Genomic DNA, 23,428 nt, shown 5'->3' on the forward strand with positions numbered 1-23,428 from the left:
TTACCTCTCATCGCCGACAACGCAGTAGCCGATGGCTTTCATTTAACGATCAAGAACAGCGGCATTTGTATAGGATTGTCAGTGCTTACAGACCTGCAACACTGCGTGAAATAACTACAGAAATCATTGATGGACGTACTACGAACCTATTCGCTAGGACAGTGCATGGTAGTTGGTGATAGACGCATGGGACAGTCCACTTCGGAAATTTTTAAGGATTCTAATACTCCTGTATCCACAGTGTCAAGAGCATCCAGGGAATACCATGTTTCAGGCATTACCTCTCATCGCCGACAACGCAGTAGCCGATGGCTTTCATTTAACGATCAAGAACAGCGGCATTTGTATAGGATTGTCAGTGCTTACAGACCTGCAACACTGCGTGAAATAACTACAGAAATCATTGATGGACGTACTACGAACCTATTCGCTAGGACAGTGCATGGTAGTTGGTGATAGACGCATGGGACAGTCCACTTCGGAAATTTTTAAGGATTCTAATACTCCTGTATCCACAGTGTCAAGAGCATCCAGGGAATACCATGTTTCAGGCATTACCTCTCATCGCCGACAACGCAGTAGCCGATGGCTTTCATTTAACGATCAAGAACAGCGGCATTTGTATAGGGTTGTCAGTGCTTACAGACCTGCAACACTGCGTGAAATAACTACAGAAATCATTGATGGACGTACTACGAACCTATTCGCTAGGACAGTGCATGGTAGTTGGTGATAGACGCATGGGACAGTCCACTTCGGAAATTTTTAAGGATTCTAATACTCCTGTATCCACAGTGTCAAGAGCATCCAGGGAATACCATGTTTCAGGCATTACCTCTCATCGCCGACAACGCAGTAGCCGATGGCTTTCATTTAACGATCAAGAACAGCGGCATTTGTATAGGATTGTCAGTGCTTACAGACCTGCAACACTGCGTGAAATAACTACAGAAATCATTGATGGACGTACTACGAACCTATTCGCTAGGACAGTGCATGGTAGTTGGTGATAGACGCATGGGACAGTCCACTTCGGAAATTTTTAAGGATTCTAATACTCCTGTATCCACAGTGTCAAGAGCATCCAGGGAATACCATGTTTCAGGCATTACCTCTCATCGCCGACAACGCAGTAGCCGATGGCTTTCATTTAACGATCAAGAACAGCGGCATTTGTATAGGATTGTCAGTGCTTACAGACCTGCAACACTGCGTGAAATAACTACAGAAATCATTGATGGACGTACTACGAACCTATTCGCTAGGACAGTGCATGGTAGTTGGTGATAGACGCATGGGACAGTCCACTTCGGAAATTTTTAAGGATTCTAATACTCCTGTATCCACAGTGTCAAGAGCATCCAGGGAATACCATGTTTCAGGCATTACCTCTCATCGCCGACAACGCAGTAGCCGATGGCTTTCATTTAACGATCAAGAACAGCGGCATTTGTATAGGATTGTCAGTGCTTACAGACCAGCAACACTGCGTGAAATAACTACAGAAATCATTGATGGACGTACTACGAACCTATTCGCTAGAACAGTGCTACGAAATTTGGTGTTAATTGGCTGTGGCAGCAGACGACCATGGCGTGTGTCTTTGCTAACAGTACGACGTCGTCTGCAGCGGCTCTCCTGGGACCGTGACCATATGAGATGGACCGTGGCCTGATAAAATGAGTCCCGGTATAAGTTGTTAACAGTTGATGGTAAAGTTCGAATGGGGCGCACACCTCACGGAGTCATGGACCTTAGTTGTCAACAAGGCACTGTGCAAGCTGGTTGTGACTCCATAATGGTATGGGCTGCGTTTACATGAAATGGACTGGGTTCTGGTCATGTTAGGCCACCTCATTTTCAGCCATCCATGGACTTTATGTTCCCAAGAAAATATGGAATTTTTGGTTGGGAATGGCCAAGCCATGGGCCACAATTGTTTGGGATTGGTTTGAAGAACATTCTGGACAGTTCGAGTGAATGATTTGCCCACCGAGATAGCCCGACATGAATCCCATCGGAAATTTATGGCACATAATAGAGAGGTCAGTTCATGCACAAAATCCTACACCGGCAACGCATTCTTATTTACGGACGAGTATACAGGGTGGAGAAAAATTGCGTCACGAAATTTTAACCCTGGATAGCTGATGTCAGTACGAACCAGAGTTACTAATGTCGTGTAGGTCGACAACGGACCATTTTTAAACTAAGGAAACTTGGCACCACGCGCTCCGATTGTCCATGGGATCACCCTATTGCCGTTTGCCGGTTGAGGGGCAGCGCTATTGTTGTCGGTTCCCACATACAAACGTCCCTCGCTCTGTCACTGCCGCCACGTGATACGCACACGTGTCGAATAAGTCTTGCTGTTAGTCCCCGCCTCAAGCCAGAGGCATTCACACATAAGCTTCGTTTCGGAGCACAAATACGTCACCTGTGATTTACTCATACAGTAAGCATGGCGGAACAGTATATTCGTTTGAAGAACAACGAGATATGGTTTTTGTTTATGGACTAGCCGACGGTAATGCGCATGAAGCTCGACGGTTGTATGAGGAACGGTACCCAGTAAGACGCCACCCACACCCGCAAACGTTTACAGCCATTCACCGGCGACTTGGCGAAAAAGGCTCGTTAGCGGGATGTCATGGTGATGCTGGAAGACCTCGAACACGACGGCATGCTACATTTGAAGAGACGTCGAGCACTACGAGGAAGCACCTACGACAAGTATTCAAGAGCTCATCGGTTAGTCTGGGAGGTTTTCAAGGACGGCGGGCAACATCTATTCAATTTCCACCCTGCCCGAGGCCTAAATCTTGTGGTGGACTATGAACACAGGGTAAGGTTTTGCCGGTGGTTTCCGCTACGTGTTGCGCGAGATCCGACTTCCCCGCCATTGTGATGTTTACCGACGAGTGCACCTTCCATCGAGATGGCCTTCACAACACTCGAAACGTTCATTACTCGGCAAGATGAAAACATCACACCAGGAACGATTTTCGTTTAACATTTGGGCAGGCGTTATGCGTGACCATCTGATTGGAGCGGTCCGTCTACTTCCTCGACTTATCGGGGCAAATTGCCTTCACTTTTTGCAAGAAACTCTACCTGGCCTGCTGGAAGATGTTCCCCTGGACATATGGCTACGCACGTGGTTGCAGCATGATGGTGCTCCCGCACGTAACAGTCGTGTTGTGCGCAGATATTAACTGAACTCTTAGACGGCCGGCTAGTTGGCAGAGGTGCTCGTAGGACGATCACGGACCTCACGCCACCAGACTTCTTCCTGTGGCGAGTCTTCAAGGTTCGAGTCCACCCACCCGGACGTGAACCACCAAGGAACGAAGAGGAATTAATGGATCGCATCCAACATGCGTCAATCACATCAGTTCAATGCCAGGAATCTCTGAAAGAGTTGGCCAAAACACCGTTTGACGTTACCAAGCTTGTGTCGCGTCAGAGGGTCGCCAGTTCGAGCACCTGCTTTAAGTAAACATTATTCTAGCTTCACAAAACGCCCTTTTCAGGGCGGACAAAATTTGTAAAAGAGGAGTTGACGGGTTTGTTCCCGGCACGTCTTATCATGAAACTAAATGGATGTGTCGGGACCCTGGCAGATTCGCTCCCAGGCCCCTTGAGTGGAAGGCTGGAGCGCTACCAACGAGCGTGCGGTCCTCCGTGGATACATCGTGATCTCCGGCAGGCAGAGCATTTGCGGCCATGCATTGTCCAGAGCATCGGGCAACAGGACAATCCCGCGGCTAATCAGGGCGCGTGATGCCAAGTTTCCGTAGTTTAAAAATTATGCGTTGTAGACCTAATTTTGATTCCTACTGGCATCCGCTACCCAGGGTTAAAATTTCACGACACAATGTTTCTCCACCCTGTAGAGACAGAATGGCTATATTTATGCTGGGGACTTGTTGAGTCCATACCACGTCGAGATGCGGCCTGGGCTGTGCCAAAGGAGATCTGACACAATATTGGCAGGTATGCCATGACCTTTGTCACCTCAGTGTATTTTCTGAGCTCACATATAACACACTTTTACATAACCTGTGTCCGATGGACCCACTGGTTCACGTTGTGGTGTCGTTAAATCAGATTGGGCTGTAATCAATTACATTTCGTTGGAATTCAGAGATTATTTTATTGGAACACATACTCATTTTTGCGACTGCAGAAAAAACATTGCTATAACTTGCAGCTTAATTAACTGTCAGACAGCTTACTACTCTGTTGTGTAAGAGAGCAAAATATTGAGCTAGGTAGTTTCCAGTGTGTGAAGCAGTGTAGAAATGTGATTGACATTCGATACTCACTCATTTGAAACACGAAAGAATAACATCAACAGCAGTTATATTCCTACAGTCCATAGGAGAAGAGGCATTATTTATTCGTATTATTCTTATTCAGATAGAATGCCTGAATCTACATCAAAAAAACCAAGCAGGAGAGAAGACAGCGTATGTTTTTGAAGCCCAAATCTTAAATCAGTTGTTACTCGGTGTAGAGCTAAGGATGACGATTTCCTTCCAGATGTAAGTACTGCTTCGGATGAAATCCGTGAAGTTCTTTGTAAGGCAGCGGCATGCAACTCTTTAGATGAAGAGCAAAATAGTGGTGGTGGTGGAGGTGATGGTGATGAACATAATAGTGCCTTTAGACAAATAATCTGTGAAACCACCAACATACTTGTTGTTCCAAATGGAGTAAAAGCTCTCTAGTGCAACATAAAATGTCTGCACGCAATCTAGTGAAATTTATACCAGGACCAGCGAAGGGTATAGTCGCTCACACACTCAAAGATATTTAGGATCCTTTAGGCACTGTGGATGAAATTGTGAGCTGCACAAACTTAGAGGCAAGAATAGTGTGTGTACCAAAATGATAAACTGGTATGACTTAACTAGAGAAGAAGTGTAATCCTTCTGGGAAATTTTGTGTCGTAGTCGAGAAGGTAAGGCCTGACATTTTACAATCAGGGAACTTTTTTGAGAAAGTTTTGCAATTCGTCATATACGGCTACCATGTCCATGAGTCGGTTAGAGGCAATAAGAGGATTCATTAGTTTTCGCAGGTACAAGAGATGCTAAGTTACAAACCGATAAGCTTGCTGCTGTATTGTATGAATGGGAAATATTTATGGGACAGTGCAGGAAAGAAATGAGACTCAAAATTAATTTTACAGTCGGAAGACAACTAGTTCCATTTACGAGCTGTTGTGGATTTGTACAATATAATATGTCAAATGAGCGTGGAAAGTTGTACCATAGATGGGACTGTATATGAAGGAGGACAACCAGACGAGTCACCTCTGCAATATTTAGGCCTTACCACAGTGAAGAACCTTCGAAGCAATATTACTGGTGCAGCCGGCAATGTTACTATAGATAATTATTTTATAGGCGTACCATTGGCAGAACAACTCTTGAGTAGAATCCTAACTCTTATGATGACATTGAGGATGAATAAAAGAAAAATTCCAAAAGAGATGACGCTAAATAGTCTAAGATAAAGTCTATTTCCATTCACAACAACAGATATTCAAGTGCACAGAGGATAATAGGGTACGAGCGTAACTAGCTGTATATGTAACATTATCTGTCAGACTACCAGAGATGTAAATTTGTTCCAATAGACTGTTGTTCTGTGACATTTTCAGATTAAATATGACAACTGTGTTCTTCGCATGCCACTCTTAAAACCTTCTTCTCCCTGGCCCCTCTTCCCTCTTCTTTCCCCTCCCCTCCCCCCACCATTCATCTGGAGCTGTCAGCAATATATATACAGTTGGAACACGAAATTTCGTGCATTGGGAGAGCAGGTGTACGGATTGGGCAGTGTCTTGAAAGGAGGATATAAGATGAACATCAACAAAAGCAAAACGAGGATAATGGAATGTAGTCGAATTAAACGGGGTGATGCTGAGAGGATTAGATTAGGAAATGAGTTTTGCTATTTGGGAAGCAAAATAACTCATGATGGTCGAAGTAGAGAGGCTGTAAAAAGTAGATGGCAATGGCAAGAAAGGCGTTCCTGAGCAAGAGAGGTTTGTTAACATCGACTATAGATTTAAGTGTGACAATAAGAGAATAGAGGCTTTTGAGATGTGGTGCTGCAGAAGAATATTGAAGACTAAATGGGTAGATCATGTAACTAACGAGGAGGGGATAAAATTTTCTCGGGCTTCCAGCCGCGTCCAGTGGTTCAAAATACACGAGCTTTCGGCCAATTTCTCCTCGGCCATTGTCAATGGTGAGGAGAATTCCGCTGGAAGCCCGAGAAATTTTATCAGTAAATATCGCCACGAAACAATGCATTCGTATGATGAGGAGGTACTGAACAAAATTGGGGAGAAGAGAAATTTGTGGCACAGCCTGAGTAGAAGAAGGCATCGATTGGTAGTACACATTCTGAGGCATCAAGGGTCACCAGTTTAGTACTGACAGAAGCGTGGGCAATGAAAATAGTAAAGGGAGACCAGGAGATGAATACAGTAAGCAGATTCAGAAGGACGCAGGTTGCAGTAATTACTCGGAGACGAAGACGCCTGCACAGGATAGAGTAGCATGGAGAGCTGCATCACGCCAGTCTTTGGACTCAAGACCACAACAACAACAATGCATTGGAGCTTCAAAGAAGTCATACAGCTATTGATAAATGACCTTATCACTCAAATAGCTCACTTGACACGTTTCGGATTTATTTCCATCATCACATATCCTAGTGCACAGAGGGTCACAGGATACAAGAATTACTAGATGTAATAAAAGGTGACACAGTGCTCATGTCGGTCATCTTAAGTTCCATATAGAGACCACCAAAGCCTGTCGTATCCTGCGACATTCTGTGTAATTGGATGTCTGATAATGGAAATAAATTCGAATAGCGTCAAGCCTCTCAAGTCATATTTCACCGATTGTATGACTTTTTTGAAGAGACCTATTCGGCCCCATTACAGTACTACACCATAGTATAAAAAATGGTGTTTTATGGGCCAGGATCTTCTTATCCACCTTCTTCTGAGCTGGGGACAGCGACCAGTCCCACATGACACATTTCCGAGACCATCCCGGAACTATCTGAAGCGTGCTTGTCTCCCTCCACTGTCCCCGCGATGGAAGGTTCCATGACACTTTTGATGTAAACAACAGCAACGATTGTCGCTTTCACGGCGTTTGATGTGAGCGGGGCTGAACGTTGTAATTTCTCCCTTGCTGGAGTGGTGATTACCTGTTTGAATACTGTTGACAAGCCTGGAAACAGCTGGGTTATGAGGTAGCACAAGTGGAAGTTAGCAACCTTGTATCTACAGCGGGCCTGATGCAACACTGTTTCTGGAAAACTCGATGTCAACAACATGGGCCCATCGCTTAAATGAAGACTCCACCCTGAAACCAGTTTTTTTCAAAGCAATTTTAATGGCTATTTCACTTCTTTGGAGTGTTTACTCTTACATCCCAAAATTGGGAATTGCATGTACGTCTAAGAAATATTTGAAATATCAACTGCGCGAAAGGGCCATGCCACAATGGCAGCTACCAAAGTGGCCAAGACAGTACCTGTCTATCAGAGACTTGCGTCTGATGCACTACTGGCAAGATGCACTGCTGGCAAGACACAAAATCGAAATGCAAGTTTGTACAGTGTCATCTTGGGTCTTAAAACTGTTTCGCAGTTCAATATGCACTTTATCACTTCCCTGAAGAAGATCTCCTTATCTAAAGACCGACTGAACAAGCAGTCCTCAATATGCTGCATGTAGAAGAAAGGATACAAGAAAAAGTCTACCTTGGTCTTGGAATTACAACAAGAAGAAGCCTTACGTGAGCAGGAAGGGAAAACGTGTGGTGCTGGTGAATTGTAATGGGTATAAAGTGTCTTGAAAGCAGGGTATAAGATGAACATCAACAAAAGCAAAACGAGGATAATGGAATGTAGTCGAATTAAGTCGGGTGATGCTGAGGGAATTAGATTACGAAATGAGACACTTAAAGTAGTAAAGGAGTTTTGCTATTTGGGGAGCAAAATAACTGATGATGGTCGAAGTAGAGAGGATATAAAATGTAGACTGGCAATGGCAAGGAAAGCGTTTCTGAAGAAGAAAAATTTGTTCGAGTACAGATTTAAATGTCAGGAAGTCGTTTCTGAAAGTATTTGTATGGAGTGTAGCCTTGTATCGAAGTGAAACGTGGACGATAAATAGTTTAGACAAGAAGAGAATAGAAGCTTTCGAAATGTGGTGCTACACAAGAATGCTGAAGATTAGATGGGTAGATCTCATAACTAATGAGGAGGTATTGAATAGAATTGGGGACAAGAGGAGCCTGTGGCACAACTTGACTAGAAGAAGGGATCGGTTGGTAGGACATGTTCCGAGACATCGAGGGATCACCAATTTAGTATTGGAGGACAGCGTGGAGAGTAAAAATCCTAGAGGGAGACAAAGAGATGAATACACTATGCAGATTCAGAAGGATGTAGGCTGCAGTAGGTACTGGGAGATGAAGAAGCTTGCACAGGATAGAGTAGCATGGAGAGCTGCATCAAACCAGTCTCAGGACTGAAGACCACAACAACAACAACATGTGTCTTCCACTAGCATTCATGTTTTAGTAAAATTTAGAATCCATTGTCCCATAAGTTTGTTTTTCTACGTTCAGTGCCAACTTTTTAAACATAAATATTAACCAATCTCAACGATATTATTGTAGGAAGTGGTCTTGAGGTATTTGTATGCTTCTATGCATTAGTATTAGTGACAGTATAGTTTGCCAGTTTCATTATCACATTTACGGACTGATAATTAAAGAAAATTTAAGTTTGAAATTTAGGAAAAATGCTGAATTTTTTCTCGTAAGATGAATGCATAGAATTGCTGAACAATGTGTGGTGAATGTACCTAAAGAAACTAAAATGTAAAAATTGAAGACTGAATACAAAAATTTGACTTTCAAACAAACCGTTAAAAGTCACATTAAAAATTGGGAACTAAAAAACCAATGAAGCCTGGAATTCTAAGCTTGGGAATTGCTACATCTTTATATGATATACACGATTTTAAACAGCGGTTCAAATTGGCAAAGTAGAAGGAAAGTTAAATTATTGGGTAGAGTCTCTCCTTAAGATGTCTCCTGGCTTTGTGCGTGCCGAGCCAGAGGTGCAGTTTTTGGGATGGAATCGCAATCGGAAGGACCCTCAAAACGAGCGTTCAGATCTCTGTTGTCTGTTCATCCGTATCAACTGGCGCTTCTCGCTTCGCTGGTTACTGGCACAATGAGACCAGCGACTGCAGAAGCAGATCACATCTCCATTGTGTTAACTACTGTGTTATGTCGCTCGTTCCCGCGTGTAATAATGTCCAGTGTACGGCGAAATCCGATAGCGGAGCAGCAACATAAACCAAACGGGTCTCATTTGAATCAGTAATGCTAGAGCGCTGAATGACCAGTGTTACCTGCGATTCGGAGACGCCATTCAGAGGGGGAAAGACGAACCACATGACGGTCTCTGTGCAGGGCGGAGTGGTGAAGCTGCCGTTGTAATAGTAGTAGTCGTCGACGGGGTAGCCGGAGAAGATCTCGTCGTAGGTGAGTTCCTCGTCCGGCTGTGTCGTCTCTCCAGAATTCACAACTTGGGGCAGGGCTCGCACGATCGGAGCCAGCGACGGGTTGTCTTCCTCTTGTAGCTGCAACAACGTAGCACACAATGCAATATGTACAGGGAATACTGATTTTCCTGTTCTTGCTCGTGTAACAACGTGATACATAAGTTACGTACACAAATCTCTGGAGATACTGATTTTCGTCTTCCTGTCCCCGTAACAAAATGGCACAAGAATAAAGCACAATATTCTTCATTAATGCGGTCATGGTGTCCGTAATTGCTGTGTTACTACTTTAGGTATTTCGAATCCGTCTTTGCAGTTACTAAAAATGCCTATACGTTCTATGCAAAAGAAAAAAAAGGACCGTACCACGAAGGAATTATCCGAATGGGATCAAATTCGGTGAATGTGTTGTAGTTGTAAAGACAAACAAATTATTACAGTTTCAGAAAAATTTGACGATTCATTCAAGAGAAAGAGCTCCACAAACTGAGCAAGTCGATAACGCTTTAGGCCACCTCGGACTCATATGAAAGTAATTATTCGGCTTGGGATTGCTTGACTGAGTGGATGGATTTCCTCCTGAGGGATACCGAACCAAATTCAGTTCAACTGGCGTGTCAGATCGTCAAAACCAGGAGATGGCTAGACGTCCCTACCCATAACGCTACAGACGTTCTGAACTGGGGAGAGATACGGCGACTTTGTTATCCAAAGTTTGGAAGCACAAACACAAGCAGTAGAACGCTCCTGGTGTTCAGCGAGGGGTGGGGCGGTGGGCGGGGATTGGGGAGGGAGGGGGGGGGGGGAGTGTTATCTTGCTGAAATGTAAGCCCAGGGTAGCTTGCCATGAATGGCAACAGAACGAGGCACAGAATATTTTGTCGACGAACCTCTGTGCTGTAAGGGTGCCGCTGATGACAAACAGAGGCGTCCTGCTATGAAAAGAAGAGGCGCCCCAGACCAACCTTCCTGGTTGTCGGACCATATGGCGGGTGACAATCACAATGGTATCCTACGGCAGTCCAGGGCGTCTCCAGACCTGTAATCTCATTGACCGGAGCATAAGTGTCTTCGGTCATGAGTATCACTCCGAATTGAGCACCGCTGACCAGCGAAGCCATATCTTGGACGACCTGGACAGTGGCGGGATACCAATGTGACGTCACCCACCGTCCGGCCCGACCACCAGAGGTAATGGTCTGGGGTCCCATTCCATTTCTGGTTGTAAGCCGCGGCACCCTTTCATTACAGCGGTAATTCGACTATCTCACACAGCCCGTTTTATTGCCCTTCACGGCAAGACACCCTGGTCTTACATTTCATCAATGCGGCACCCGCCCGCACACGGCGAGTATTTCTGCCGCTTGTCTTTGTGCTGACCGAACTGTACGTTGGCCAGCAAGGTAGCCGGATCTCTTTCCAATTGAGAAGGTTTGGAGCATAATGGGCAGGGCTCTCCAATCAGCTCAGGATTTTTACAATCCAACTAGCTAACTGTGCAGAATTTGGCCCAATATTTCTCAGGAGGACATCGAGCAACTCCGTCAATCAGTGCCAAGCGGAATAATTGCTTGCATTAGGACCAGAAGTTGGCCAACACGTTATTGAATTGCTCAGTTTTTTAAGCTCTTTCTCTTATATAAATCATCCTATTTTGTCTGTATTTTATCTATCCAAAAGCTGTTTCTAAATGTACGGAAAGTTGCGTGTTATATTTATATATTTGCCAGCTTTCATAAGTCAGTTTATTTCGTATCGATTATCTGCTAGCAACCTTTACTTAAGCCGCCAGCACACCATAGCGGAGAAACGAGGAAACTGTTCCCGAATTGAAGACTGCCATTTGCAGGGACGAATATGAATACTGGGGTATTATTTAAAGCGTATGAGAGTAAACGAAAGGAAAAGCACTAAACAAAATGAAAGGCTGTTTACTTAACAATCCCCGCTGAGTCTGTCTTAAATGAATGAAATTTGCCAGTTTTCTGTATTATATCTCCATCGAAAGACGGGAAGCAGTTAATATATACTGAAGAATGTACGGCTCATTCTTACAAGTAGGGGCGAAAATGCATCAAAATACCGGTTCAGGATTGCTGCATGGAACTTCCGAAGTCTCAGACAGTGAGACTTTTGTATCATTCATTAAGTTTTGCAGTTTCGGTTCTTGTTTCATATTTCGTGGCACTCACAACACGTCTGTCTTTTGAGATTGTTTTTCAGTCTTTAATTCATTTTCGTATGTCATAATTTTATCTACCTTCCTTTCCACAATTTTATCGTATTTTCCTTCGAATTATTTGTACCTCAATGATTGCAATCTCCAACATGACTTGAGCTAGCGACTTCATTTTCACACTTTTTCCTAACAGTAGGCTCCCTGAGTCGTTATGGACGTCAAGTGCATCGCCCTGCAAATGATGCCTTCAATATGGTAGAGCTACACTAGCGCCAGTGAGTTGTGTAGTTACTTTTAGTACGTCTGTGCTTTAGGCCCTTAACTCTGAGCCCACTGATCAACTACTGCTCCACTAATATCTCTGCTGTCTAAGCCAAGAGGGTATGAAGGCGGTCAGACGGTGGGCATGCTCCGCAAGTTTCTAAGGAGAACAAAGCTATCGCTTCTTCCTACTCTCTTCGTACCTGCAGGAGAGAACAACTTTATGACGTTATGGTGTGAAATCGTGTGCTACTGAAACTGGTTGCATTTATACGTGCTGAGGAAGAGAGAGAGAGAGAGAGACAGAGCTACATGTATGTGCAAGCAGCAATGGTTTGTATGTGTCAGGTATTTTATTGAAATAAATCTCCACTAACGTAACTATTCTGGATAAAAGGTAACACTTTTGCTTAACCGAATGCGGGGCGAGCCAATTCGGTTTCTGAAGATTTGTCCAGCTCAATTGCTGAATTTGCGGCAGAGTGGCTTTCGCGAATGCGATTCAGTGCGACATTCCCATTCTGTTCCTGAACTGCAAGTATTTCGCGAACGGGTTTAGTAAGTCGTGTTTTCATTCGCCAAACAGATTCTGCTTCTTACATGATTTTCAAATGTATGTTGCACAACTGTTCTTCATTTGGCTGTGGCAGCAGGCAGTACGTGTGTCATCTAAAATTAATCAGTGCGGTCTGTTTAAAACGTCTGTATTTCTGAGGCACAATAACAACTGCAAGGTTAATAAAATGTTATACCTTTATTCCAAATTCATACCATTCATAAATTCACTTAAATTAAATAATAGTTCCGTAGTGTAATAGATGTGTACAACGATAAGGCCTTGCAAAAATGCATTATCTGGAAGTAACTAAACTGAATACTTGTTCCCTTTTTTCCTTTTTTTCTTTTTTCGGGATAAATTTGTCAGTCATCAGTGGCTGAAAATTACAGTCAAGAATAAAACTATGAATATTTGTAGTAACTAACACTCAGAGGTAAGCCGCTCTTTGCATTAATAAGTGACTTTCAGAACACGGGACCGAGCGAGGTGGCGCAGTGGTAGCACACTGGACTCGCATTCGGGAGGACGACGGTTCAATCCCGCGTTCGACCATCCTGATTTAGGTTTTCCGTGATTTCCCTAAATCGCTCCAGGCAAATGCTGGGATGGTTCCTTTGAAAGGGCACGGCCGACTTCCTTCCCCATCCTTCCCTAATCCGATGAGACCGATGACCTCGCTGTTTGGTCTCTTCCCACAACCAACCAACCATCAGAACACGGAAGGTAAGTTCTCCTCGAGATCTTCGAGAACGCAGCTGCTCCACGACCTGGTTAAGTGTTTTGTGACACTATGGTGTGGTGTGGCTCACCACGACGTAGTATAACCACTTTATACACTGAAGCGCCAAAGAAACTGGTATAGCCATCCGTATTCAAATGCAAAGGTATGCAAATAGGCAGAACACGGCGCTGCGGTCGGCAACGCCTATATAAGACAACAAGTGTCTGGCACACTTGTTAGATCGGTTACTGCTGCTACAATGGCGGGTTATCAAAATTTAAATGAATTTTAAAGTGGTGTTATAGTAGCCCCTCGAGCGATGGGACACAGCAACTCCGAGGTAGCGATAAGTGGGGATTTTCCCGTACGATCATTTCACGAGTGTACCGTGAGTATCAGGAATCAGCTAAAACATCAGATCTCCGACATCGCTGCGGCTGGAAACAGATCCTGCAAGAATGGAACCAATGACGACTGAAGAGAATTGCTCAACGTGACAGAAGTGCAAACCTTCCGCAAACTGCTGCAGATTTCAGTGCTGGAACATCAACCAGTGTCAGCGTGCTAGCATTCAATGAAACCAGAAGGCCGACTCATGTACACTTGATGACAGCCCGACACAAAGCTTTGCGCCTCGCCTGGACCCGTCAACGCCGACATTGGACTGTTGATGACTGGAAATATGTTGCCTGGTTGGACGCTTCGTTTCAAATTATAGCGAGCGGATGGGTGTGTTCAGGTGTGGAGACAACATCATGAATCCATGGACTCTGCATGTCAGCAGGGGATTGTTGAAGCTGGTGGAGGCTCCGTAATGATGTAGGGCGTGTGCAGTTGGAATGATATGGGACTCTAGATAAGACTCTGACAGGTGACACGTACATAAGCATCCTGTCCTATCACCTGCATCCATTCATGTCCAGTGTGCATTCCGACTAACTTGGCAATTCCAGCAGGATTATGCGACACCCTACACGTTCAGAATTGCTACAGAGTGGCTCTAGGAACCCTCTTTTAAGTTTAAATATTTCCACTGGCCACCAAACACACCAGACATGGAAATTATTGAGGATATCTGTGATGTTTCTTTAAAGTAAGTACCGCCATTAGACTGATGTTTATTTACAGTGTTACATTTACACTTACACAATCATGATTTCGGCTTCAAAGTGCCATTATCAAGTGTTTTCTGAAAGCAGGTTAGACAATAACAGTGAAATATATAACAAGTGATATAACCGTATAACAATCCATATTTGTAATGCGGATGGATATCCTTACTTTTATATTACGTTAAATTTAAATGTGCTGTTTAACATGAAATCTTTTTATACTTTTATTTGCTTAAATGCTTTTATGTACATGACCTGTTTCATATACCTGTATTATTTGCACGTATTCCTAAGTAATGTTCCAACACATATAACAGGATTTACATGCCTGATGGTACGTACATCATAAATATCGCTTCAAACTTCATTGGTTAATTAATGAGTGAGTAGAATAAGTAATTGCTCTGTATTGTATTAATTCTGAATTGAGGCAAAATTACACAACTTAGAATTGGCTATGTGTTAATTTCACGTATAAATCTGTATATTTACCTACTAAAATGTACTTTAAACAACGTCAATGACTAGCTGGACTTCTATATTTATGATGCAGTGAATATCATCGAGAGATTTGTTACTGTTTATGTTTATGAGCAGGCAACTTCATCGTATACTAAGATAAACAAGTACTGCAAAGATGTAACAACTACCAAAGAAAATAAATTGCTCCTAACCTTTCCTATCCTACCGGACACTGACTCCAAAGACTAAGAAAGGTTGCGTGCTTGTAACAGGAATTTTTTTGACCAAGACAATTTTACACTTAGCCAACTGTCATTCAGTCAAGATGGTGCACATAGTAATGGAACAAAGCAGTAGGCTATGCCAGAAATATCGACTCTTAGACAATGTTTCTAATAGCGTATTTTAATACGACAGTATGCCATCCCAGGTAATTTATAATACTTGTAAGGAAGCATTACAAATATGGATTGTTTTACGGCTATATCACGTGTTATGTACTTTACTGTTATTGTCTAACCTGCTTTCAGAAAACATTTGATAATGGCACTTTGAAGCCGAAATCATGATAGTGTAAGTGTAAATGTAGCATTGTAAATAAACAACAGTCTAATGGTGGTACTGACTTGGCAGAATTACACCATGACTGTCGCCCCGCATTGTGAAAATATTATTAAATATCTGTGATGCCTTGCAACGTGCTGTTCAGAAGAGATCTCCGCCCCCGCGCACTCTTACGGATTTATGGAGAGCACTGTAGGATTCATGATGTCTGTTCCCTCCAGCACTACTTCAGACATTATTCCAGTCCATGTTACAGGGCTATTACAAATGATTGAAGCGAGTTCATAAATTCACTGTAGCTCCATTCATTGACATATGGTCACGACACACTACAGATACGGAGAAAAACTCATAAAGTTTTGTTCGGCTGAAGCCGCACTTCGGGTTTCTGCCGCCAGAGCGCTCGAGAGCGCAGTGAGACAAAATGGCGACAGGAGCCGAGAAAGCGTATGTCGTGTTTCAAATGCACTCTCATCAGTCAGTCATAACAGTGCAACGACACTTCAGGACGAAGTTCAACAAAGATCCACCAACTGCTAACTCCATTCGGCGATGGTATGCCCAGTTTAAAGCTTCTGGATGCCTCTGTAAGGGGAAATCAACGGGTCGGCCTGCAGTGAGCGAAGAAACGGTTGAACGCGTGCGGGCAAGTTTCACGCGTAGCCCGTGGAAGTCGACGAATAAAGCAAACAGGGAGCTAAACGTACCACAGCCGACAGTTTGGAAAATCTTACGGAAAAGGCTAAAGCAGAAGCCTTACCGTTTACAATTGCTACAAGCCCTGACACCCGATGACAAAGTCAAACGCTTTGAATTTTCGGCGCGGTTGCAACAGCTCATGGAAGAGGATGCGTTCAGTGCGAAACTTGTTTTCAGTGATGAAGCAACATTTTTTCTTAATGGTGAAGTGAACAGACGCAATGTGCGAATCTGGGCGGTAGAGAATCCTGACACATTCGTGCAGCAAATTCGCAATTCACCAAAATTTAACGTGTTTTGTGCAATCTCACGGTTTAAAGTTTACGGCCCCTTTTTCTTCTGCGAAAAAACGTTACAGGACACGTGTATCTGGACATGCTGGAAAATTGGCTCATGGCACGACTGGAGACCGACAGCGCCGGCTTCATCTTTCAACAGGATGGTGCTCCACCGCACTTCCATCATGATGTTCGGCATTTCTTAAACAGGAGATTGGAAAACCGATGGATCGGTTGTGGTGGAGATCATGATCAGCAATTCATGTCATGGCCTCCACGCTCTCCCGACTTAACCCCATGCGATTTCTTTCTGTGGGGTTATGTGAAAGATTCAGTGTTTAAACCTCCTCTACCAAGAAACGTGCCAGAACTGCGAACTCGCATCAACGATGCTTTCGAACTCATTGATGGGGACATGCTGCGCCGAGTGTGGGAGGAACTTGATTATCGGCTTTATGTCTGCCGAATCACTAAAGGGGCACATATCGAACATTTGTGAATGCCTAAAAAAACTTTTTGAGTTTTTGTATGTGTGTGCAAAGCATTGTGAAAATATCTCAAATAATAAAGTTATTGTAGAGCTGTGAAATCGCTTCAGTCATTTGTAATAACCCTGTACTTCGTGTTGCATCGCCTCCTAGTGCTCGCTGGGGACCTACACGATATTAGGCAGGTGTACCAATTTCTTTGGCTCTTCAGTGTATATGACTTGATCTGAATCTACGTGACATTTGGCTCTGGGGACATGTAAACGGCCGGCTGGTGTGGCCGAGCGGTTCTAGGCGCTTCAGTCTGGAACCGCGCAATCGCTACGGTCGCCGGTTCAAATCCTGCCTCGGGCATGGATGTATGTGCTGTCCTTAGATTAGTTAGGTTAAAGAAGTTCTAAGTTCTAGGGTACTGATGACCTCAAATGTTAAGTCCCATAGTGCTCAGAGCCATTTGAACATGTAAACGAACGCTTTTACCAGCGACACTTTCGGTGTCTACGTTATCTATAGGTCAGTATGTAGGAACACGTTGCTTATATTCCACCTAAACTGCTGCAAGCAACTGTTGATCAGTTTCACAGATGCACAATCCCGTCAACGTCTCCGGTGCTCATAATGAACAATCTCTGTAAGCAGCTGTTCATAACAGAATCAACATTATGCCTTTCTCATTTATTTTACCTTTTCTGCGCACGCCCAGTTCCTAATCCATTGCATGTGGAAACATCCTTTCTTGCATTCACAACGCTAGATATGCACTCGTTGGCCAAATATTGGAACTAATATTTTGCTGTGTAAATCAGTGTCGTATCAACGCATTAGAACATCTACCAAGATTCGCTCTAATTAAAGCTCATACTGGATCTCAGTGAGTAGTTGCACTTTATTTATAACCACCAGGTACTAATTAAAAAGGTGAGAATTACTGAACTATATGACATAAAATCGTCATAACTTCTGAACGGTTTCCGTTTGGACGTCCAAACTGCACGGTTGGCCATTTGGGGTAATGGAAATTAGTATGCGCATGCACATGCGCCTTGTTGATGTCAGCAATTTTCATTTGGATGGGTTCGCAAATAAGCAGAATTGGCGCATTTGGGGGTTTGAGAATACCAATTTCGCGATCGGGAAGTCTCTGCACTCTCAACGTGTAACTGTGTGGTGTGCAGTATCCAGTCACGTGATAATCAGTGTTGTGGGTTGGCAGGAGAGCCAACACCGGGTACTAGAGGAAGCCGAAAGGCACGCGTTTTAGCCCACGCAGGCTGGCGTGAGGTCTGGAACAGGACAAGGAAATAAGAGTTTAGAAAACCGGACGTAGCTGGTGGAATACTTAACTTTAATCCATAAATGGTGAACGTCGCTCTTGACGGTACATTATTCATAATCTCAATAGTAATTGGTAATGGGGCCTTGCTAGGTCGTAGCAAATGACGTAGCTGAAGGCTATGCTAACTATCGTCTCGGCAAATGAGAGCGTATTTTGTCAGTGAACCATCGCTAGCAAAGTCGGTTGTACAACTGGGGCGAGTGCTAGGAAGTCTCTCTAGACCTGCCGTGTGGCAGCGCTCGGTCTGCAATCACTGATAGTGGCGACACGCGGGTCCGACGTATACTAACGGACTGCGGCCGATTTAAAGGCTACCACCTAGCAAGTGTGGTGTCTGGCGGTGACACCACAATCAGTGCGTTATTCCTTGATGGCACGGTGGCTACCGAACGGTACGTGAAAGGTTTTGTAACATGATTTCATCCCCATTGTCCAAAGTGACCCTGATTTCGACAATATGTGGTTCATGCAAGACGGAGCTCGATCCCATTGAAGCAGGAGAGTGTTTGATGTCATGGAGGAGCACTTTGGGGACCGCCTTCTGGCTCTGGGATATAAGAGGCCACTGGAATGGGCCTCGATTGGCCGGCATATTTTCCGGATCTGAACACACGCGACTCCTTTTTCTGGGCTATTTTAAAGGCAAGGTGTACAGAAATAACCCCAAAACCATTACTGAGATGAAAACAGCCTTTCGGGAGGTCGTCGACAGCATCGATGTTCCGGCATTTCAGCAGAATTTCGATAACCCATCTGCGCCACATCATCGCGAATGATGGCAAACATATCGAACACGTTATAACCTAAATCCGAATATCCGTAGCGACGTTTAGGTGTTGAATAAAGTGTGTGCATGCCATAGTTTGTAGCTAATTTTAGGTTTTTGTTTTCATATGCTTCAAAAAATGTCACCCTGTTGTGGGCCTTCCTAATTTTCAAAAGAGAAATCTTGTATGGGACGTAATAACTGCTGGGTGTTACAGTATAAACTGCAACAGGATAAAACAAGTGCTTTAAATTTGTGTTTCCCATTTTAACAAATCTCTTAGGATAAATCGTAGGGTTATAACTGCCTCATGTCGTACTACATTTCTTCAGAACCCAAACTGATCTTCTGGCATATGTTACATTCTTCCGTAGTTAATTCGTCTTAGTATTTTGCAACCATAATTTGTTAATCTGATAATCGGCTGAGAATTACAGTTGTCAGCTTCTGCCTACTTTAGCACTGGGAATTTTACATTCTTCTTGGTGACTGTGGGTATTTTACTGGTCTCATGGGAATTAATTTTCATGCCAGGAGGGACAGCTATGTCATAGTTGGTTCTCCAAATGATCTTAACAATTCTAAGGGATTGTTATCGACTCTCTTTGGGTTGTTTCGATTTAGATCTTTCAGTGATCTGTCAAATTCCTCTCGCTGTATCAAATCGTCCACCCTTTCCATAACTTGGCATAAAGTTTCTCTCCTTCTGTGTATCCCTTCCACTTTTCAGTCTCCCATTCCGACTTGGTACTGCTTGGAATGTGAACTGTTGAAGCCATACTCACAGGGTACAGCTGGGAAATCCTCAAGACCCCGCCTGGGTACTTGGACGCTTCCTCGTAGCTTGAGTATTTCTCGGAGTACAGTGCCCACTGACCTTCCAATGGATATCTGAAACAGTTAGAAATTACAGATCGGCTGTATCTGCGTTCACTGTCACACTCAAACACAAAAAGTTAAAAATTATGGAACAGGTGGACGTGGATCTATGCACAGCTTCAGGGTTACACACACACACACACACACACACACACAAACAATCGCACACCACTGACAGCATATACGTAGCACAAAAACGTCTAACAAAATTTCGTCCAATGAATATTTTTCGTAGAAAAGATACTTGTGTACATCAAAGAAAGGCAATTTGCCAACGCTGTAATTACATGTACACAATACTGTGAAATTGTGCTCCACACTAGATGTGGTGCGTTGAATTTTGCGTTGGAATGCTGGAGTTTTAAAGTTTGATTTCACATCTAGTTGCATTTTTCTTTTAATTTCGTAACCTTGGCTGGGAGTGACAAGGTATCTGTCTTCTTAGGTGCTGTACACCAGTTGCAGCAGTTCGTGCGCAAAACGTGTGATTATTTGAGACCAACAGTGACATGACAGAACAATCGTTTCATTATTCCGTTTTTAGAAACGGCTGTTAAATGTTACACATTATAATGAGCAGAAACTTACTTACCACCGTAATGTGCAGCTGTGGTATTATGATGGACTCCTGACACAGAATGTCTCATTAAACAAACAACTGACGTCATGAGATGTTAGTAACTCATAGCAAAACTGATTGTGTGAGTTCGCAAAAACATAAGTGAAGAAGTTTCATATTTATTTTCGTGATACGGGATTGTCTTTTCACTAGATGTCAATGCATCCTAAAACATTATAGTACTGCATTGAAAAAAAGAAAAGAAAACTATACCTACTGCTGTATTACCACAGAGAAGAAAATTTTGTGTATTAACTATATGGCCAATGCCATAATTTCACAAACCTGATTTTGGTATCTCGAACCTTTTAGGAGATACAGTAGACGTTATGAATATCCCATTCTCATTGTATCATTAGCGCACACAAGTGCACTACATAAAATCATCTTTGTTGGCTTTAGAGATGCATGTAGATCTCCTCCCTACTTTAAAGAAAAATTTCATAAACAGCAACGTATAATCTAATGTCCACCAAGCACAGAATCTTAGAGACCCCTATTTTTCACTGAAAACTTCTAGAATTTTGCGCATTGTGTTGGTTAAATACGAAATATAACAACAACAAAAAATGGTTCAAATGGCTCTGAGCACTATGGGACTCAACTGCTGTGGTCATCAGTCCTCTAGAACTTAGAACTACTTAAACCTAACTAACCTAAGGACATCACACACATCCATGCCAGAGGCAGGTTTCGAACCTGCGACCGTAGCAGCAGCGCGGCTCCGGACTGGAGCGCCTAGAACCGCACGGCCACCGCGGCCAGCGAAATATAACAATAACTATGACCAATATGCACTCAGCATTACTCTGAGATGTAAAGGTACATGTAACGAAAATATATTTTTTTATTGTGTGGTTTCTCTAAAATCGTTTGAGCCCTCGTGCCTCGATTTTGACAGAGCAACGTGCCGTCGACCGCTGACGTGACGTCGATCTCGCAAATAATTTCTCGCGCCTTCCAGTTTGCACGCAGGCACTGCCACTGTGCCGTGCCAGTAGATAAAAAGGGAATCTTGTTGGCGGAGGCTCAAGCCGCCTGTCGCTGGCTTCTGTTCCGCAGATAAGTTTTTTTCTTCGTGTGCACACCCTGAGCGAACAAGCTTCCAATACGCATGTTCTGTAATGAGACGGGGACGTCCAACATGTTGACACCTAATCGTGGTTTAACGTCCTTCAGTCATACGCCATAAATGTGCTCAGTAACACTGGGTAACAGTCGACAGCTTCGATCCGTGTGCTGGGCCACAATCATCTGCCCTTTATCACCCTGATCTAACGATAAACGTGATTCGTCGAGTTAGATGGCACGTCTCCATTGATCCACCATCCAGTCCCGATGATCCTGCCCATTGCAGTCGAAACTGACGATATCCTTGGCTCAAAGGAAACATGCAGATATCGTCTGCTACGGAACCCCACGTTCTATAATATGTGCTGAGCGATGTGCTCCGAAATATTTGTGCCTCCTATATCCACGGTATTAGATAAAGAGTGCATGTCCAACATCTTGACGTCCACTAGTGACTTCATCTTCCTTCACAGCGTTGCTGCCCCTCGATCACGGGGTCCCGGGTTCGATTCCCGCCCGGAATGGGAATTGTCTCCGCCCGTGGACTCGGTGTTTGTGTTGTCCTCATCATTTCATCACCATTAATGAAAGCGGCGAGACTGGACTGAGTAAAGATTGGGAATTTGTACAGGCGCTGATAACCGCGCAGTTGAGCGCCCTACAAACCAATCATCATCATCTTTCTTCAGTTACTTTCCATAGACGCTCACAACAACAGCACGTTAACAGCTGATCACCTCCACTCCTTCCGACATGTTCGTTCCCAGGCGCTGAGCCGTTATAATCTCGCCTGTGTCAAAGTCGATGATGTCAGTGCATATCCCCACTTACGGACTGTATCGCCGCTAGAATGATTTCCGATACGTCTCTGGTTCACTTCTATATTTTTCTTACACCATCACTTGCCTGCTGTGCTAAGAGTCAGATTTCAATCTCGTTTTAGCTAGTGTTCGTATTGTTTAGGCTTATCAGTGCATTGTACAATTTTTCTTGGGAAACTACACATTGTATCCCATTTCGTTAGGACTGTGTAACTGCTCTTTTAATTGAGAACGAATAATGTCAGGCTTATTCCCATATAGGGGAGAGGTGATCGATAATATCGGTAATAATTAATAGCACTGAAAAAGTTTTTAATTAAATTATCGATATATAATCTCACATCAGAATAAGGTCCGCAGCAAAGTGGATCCTCAGGGAAATCAAAGAGAGTTCAGCCTGGACACTTTTGTTTCCAAATTCGACTACATAAACTATGCGCGGGTATTGTTAATTCTCTAGTTTTCTGCGCTCTGAGTAAGTCTAGGTAGCTGCGGCGTGCGATATAGCTGGTATTTCCGTGTGATATTCCACGGAAGGGATCAGGGAACTTCTGTTAAACTGCAAAAACGTGACTATAGTTAATTTAAACGGGACAGACTTATGATGAAACTTATACTGAGGTCTGCAAAGATCTTTGCGGTAAGGTCAAGGACTAAGAATATCCGAGGAATTGTGTGCGCGAGAGAAAGCAGTGCTCTGTATTAAACACAATTACATATTGGGACATAACTGGATCTGTGGACTATATGAAGGGACGCTAAATTGAATATAAGAACGGAATTGGACACTTAGCTTTGTGAAGGTAAAAGCGTACGAAGTTTGAATAACTATATCGAAGTATAGTAATGGACCACAGTCCTTGCTATAACATCTTTGAGTGACGAACGATAAAAATCACGGACATTTTAGTTGCCGTAATTGCTGAGAGTAATTGTAGGATCAACTCTCCTTTTCTCAATATACAAAACGCATTCATTCATGATCATTTAATTT

The 23,428-nt window shown here is 43.6% G+C and overlaps 1 protein-coding gene across 1 annotated transcript in view; it reads right to left on the reverse strand.

Annotated features, from left to right (window-relative positions):
• LOC126237370 (carbonic anhydrase 2-like) overlaps positions 1-23,428 on the reverse strand; it is a 73,085-nt gene that overhangs the window by 2,884 nt on the left and 46,773 nt on the right. Inside the window, exons 6-7 of the mRNA XM_049947454.1 lie at positions 19,830-19,935; positions 9,467-9,697 (exon numbers count right to left, since the gene is read on the reverse strand). Coding sequence (XP_049803411.1) covers positions 9,467-9,697; positions 19,830-19,935 — 337 coding nt within the window. The remainder of the gene's footprint in view (positions 1-9,466; positions 9,698-19,829; positions 19,936-23,428) is intronic.

The sequence above is a fragment of the Schistocerca nitens genome, chromosome 2, assembly GCF_023898315.1.
Source record: "Schistocerca nitens isolate TAMUIC-IGC-003100 chromosome 2, iqSchNite1.1, whole genome shotgun sequence".
Lineage (NCBI taxonomy): Eukaryota > Metazoa > Arthropoda > Insecta > Orthoptera > Acrididae > Schistocerca > Schistocerca nitens.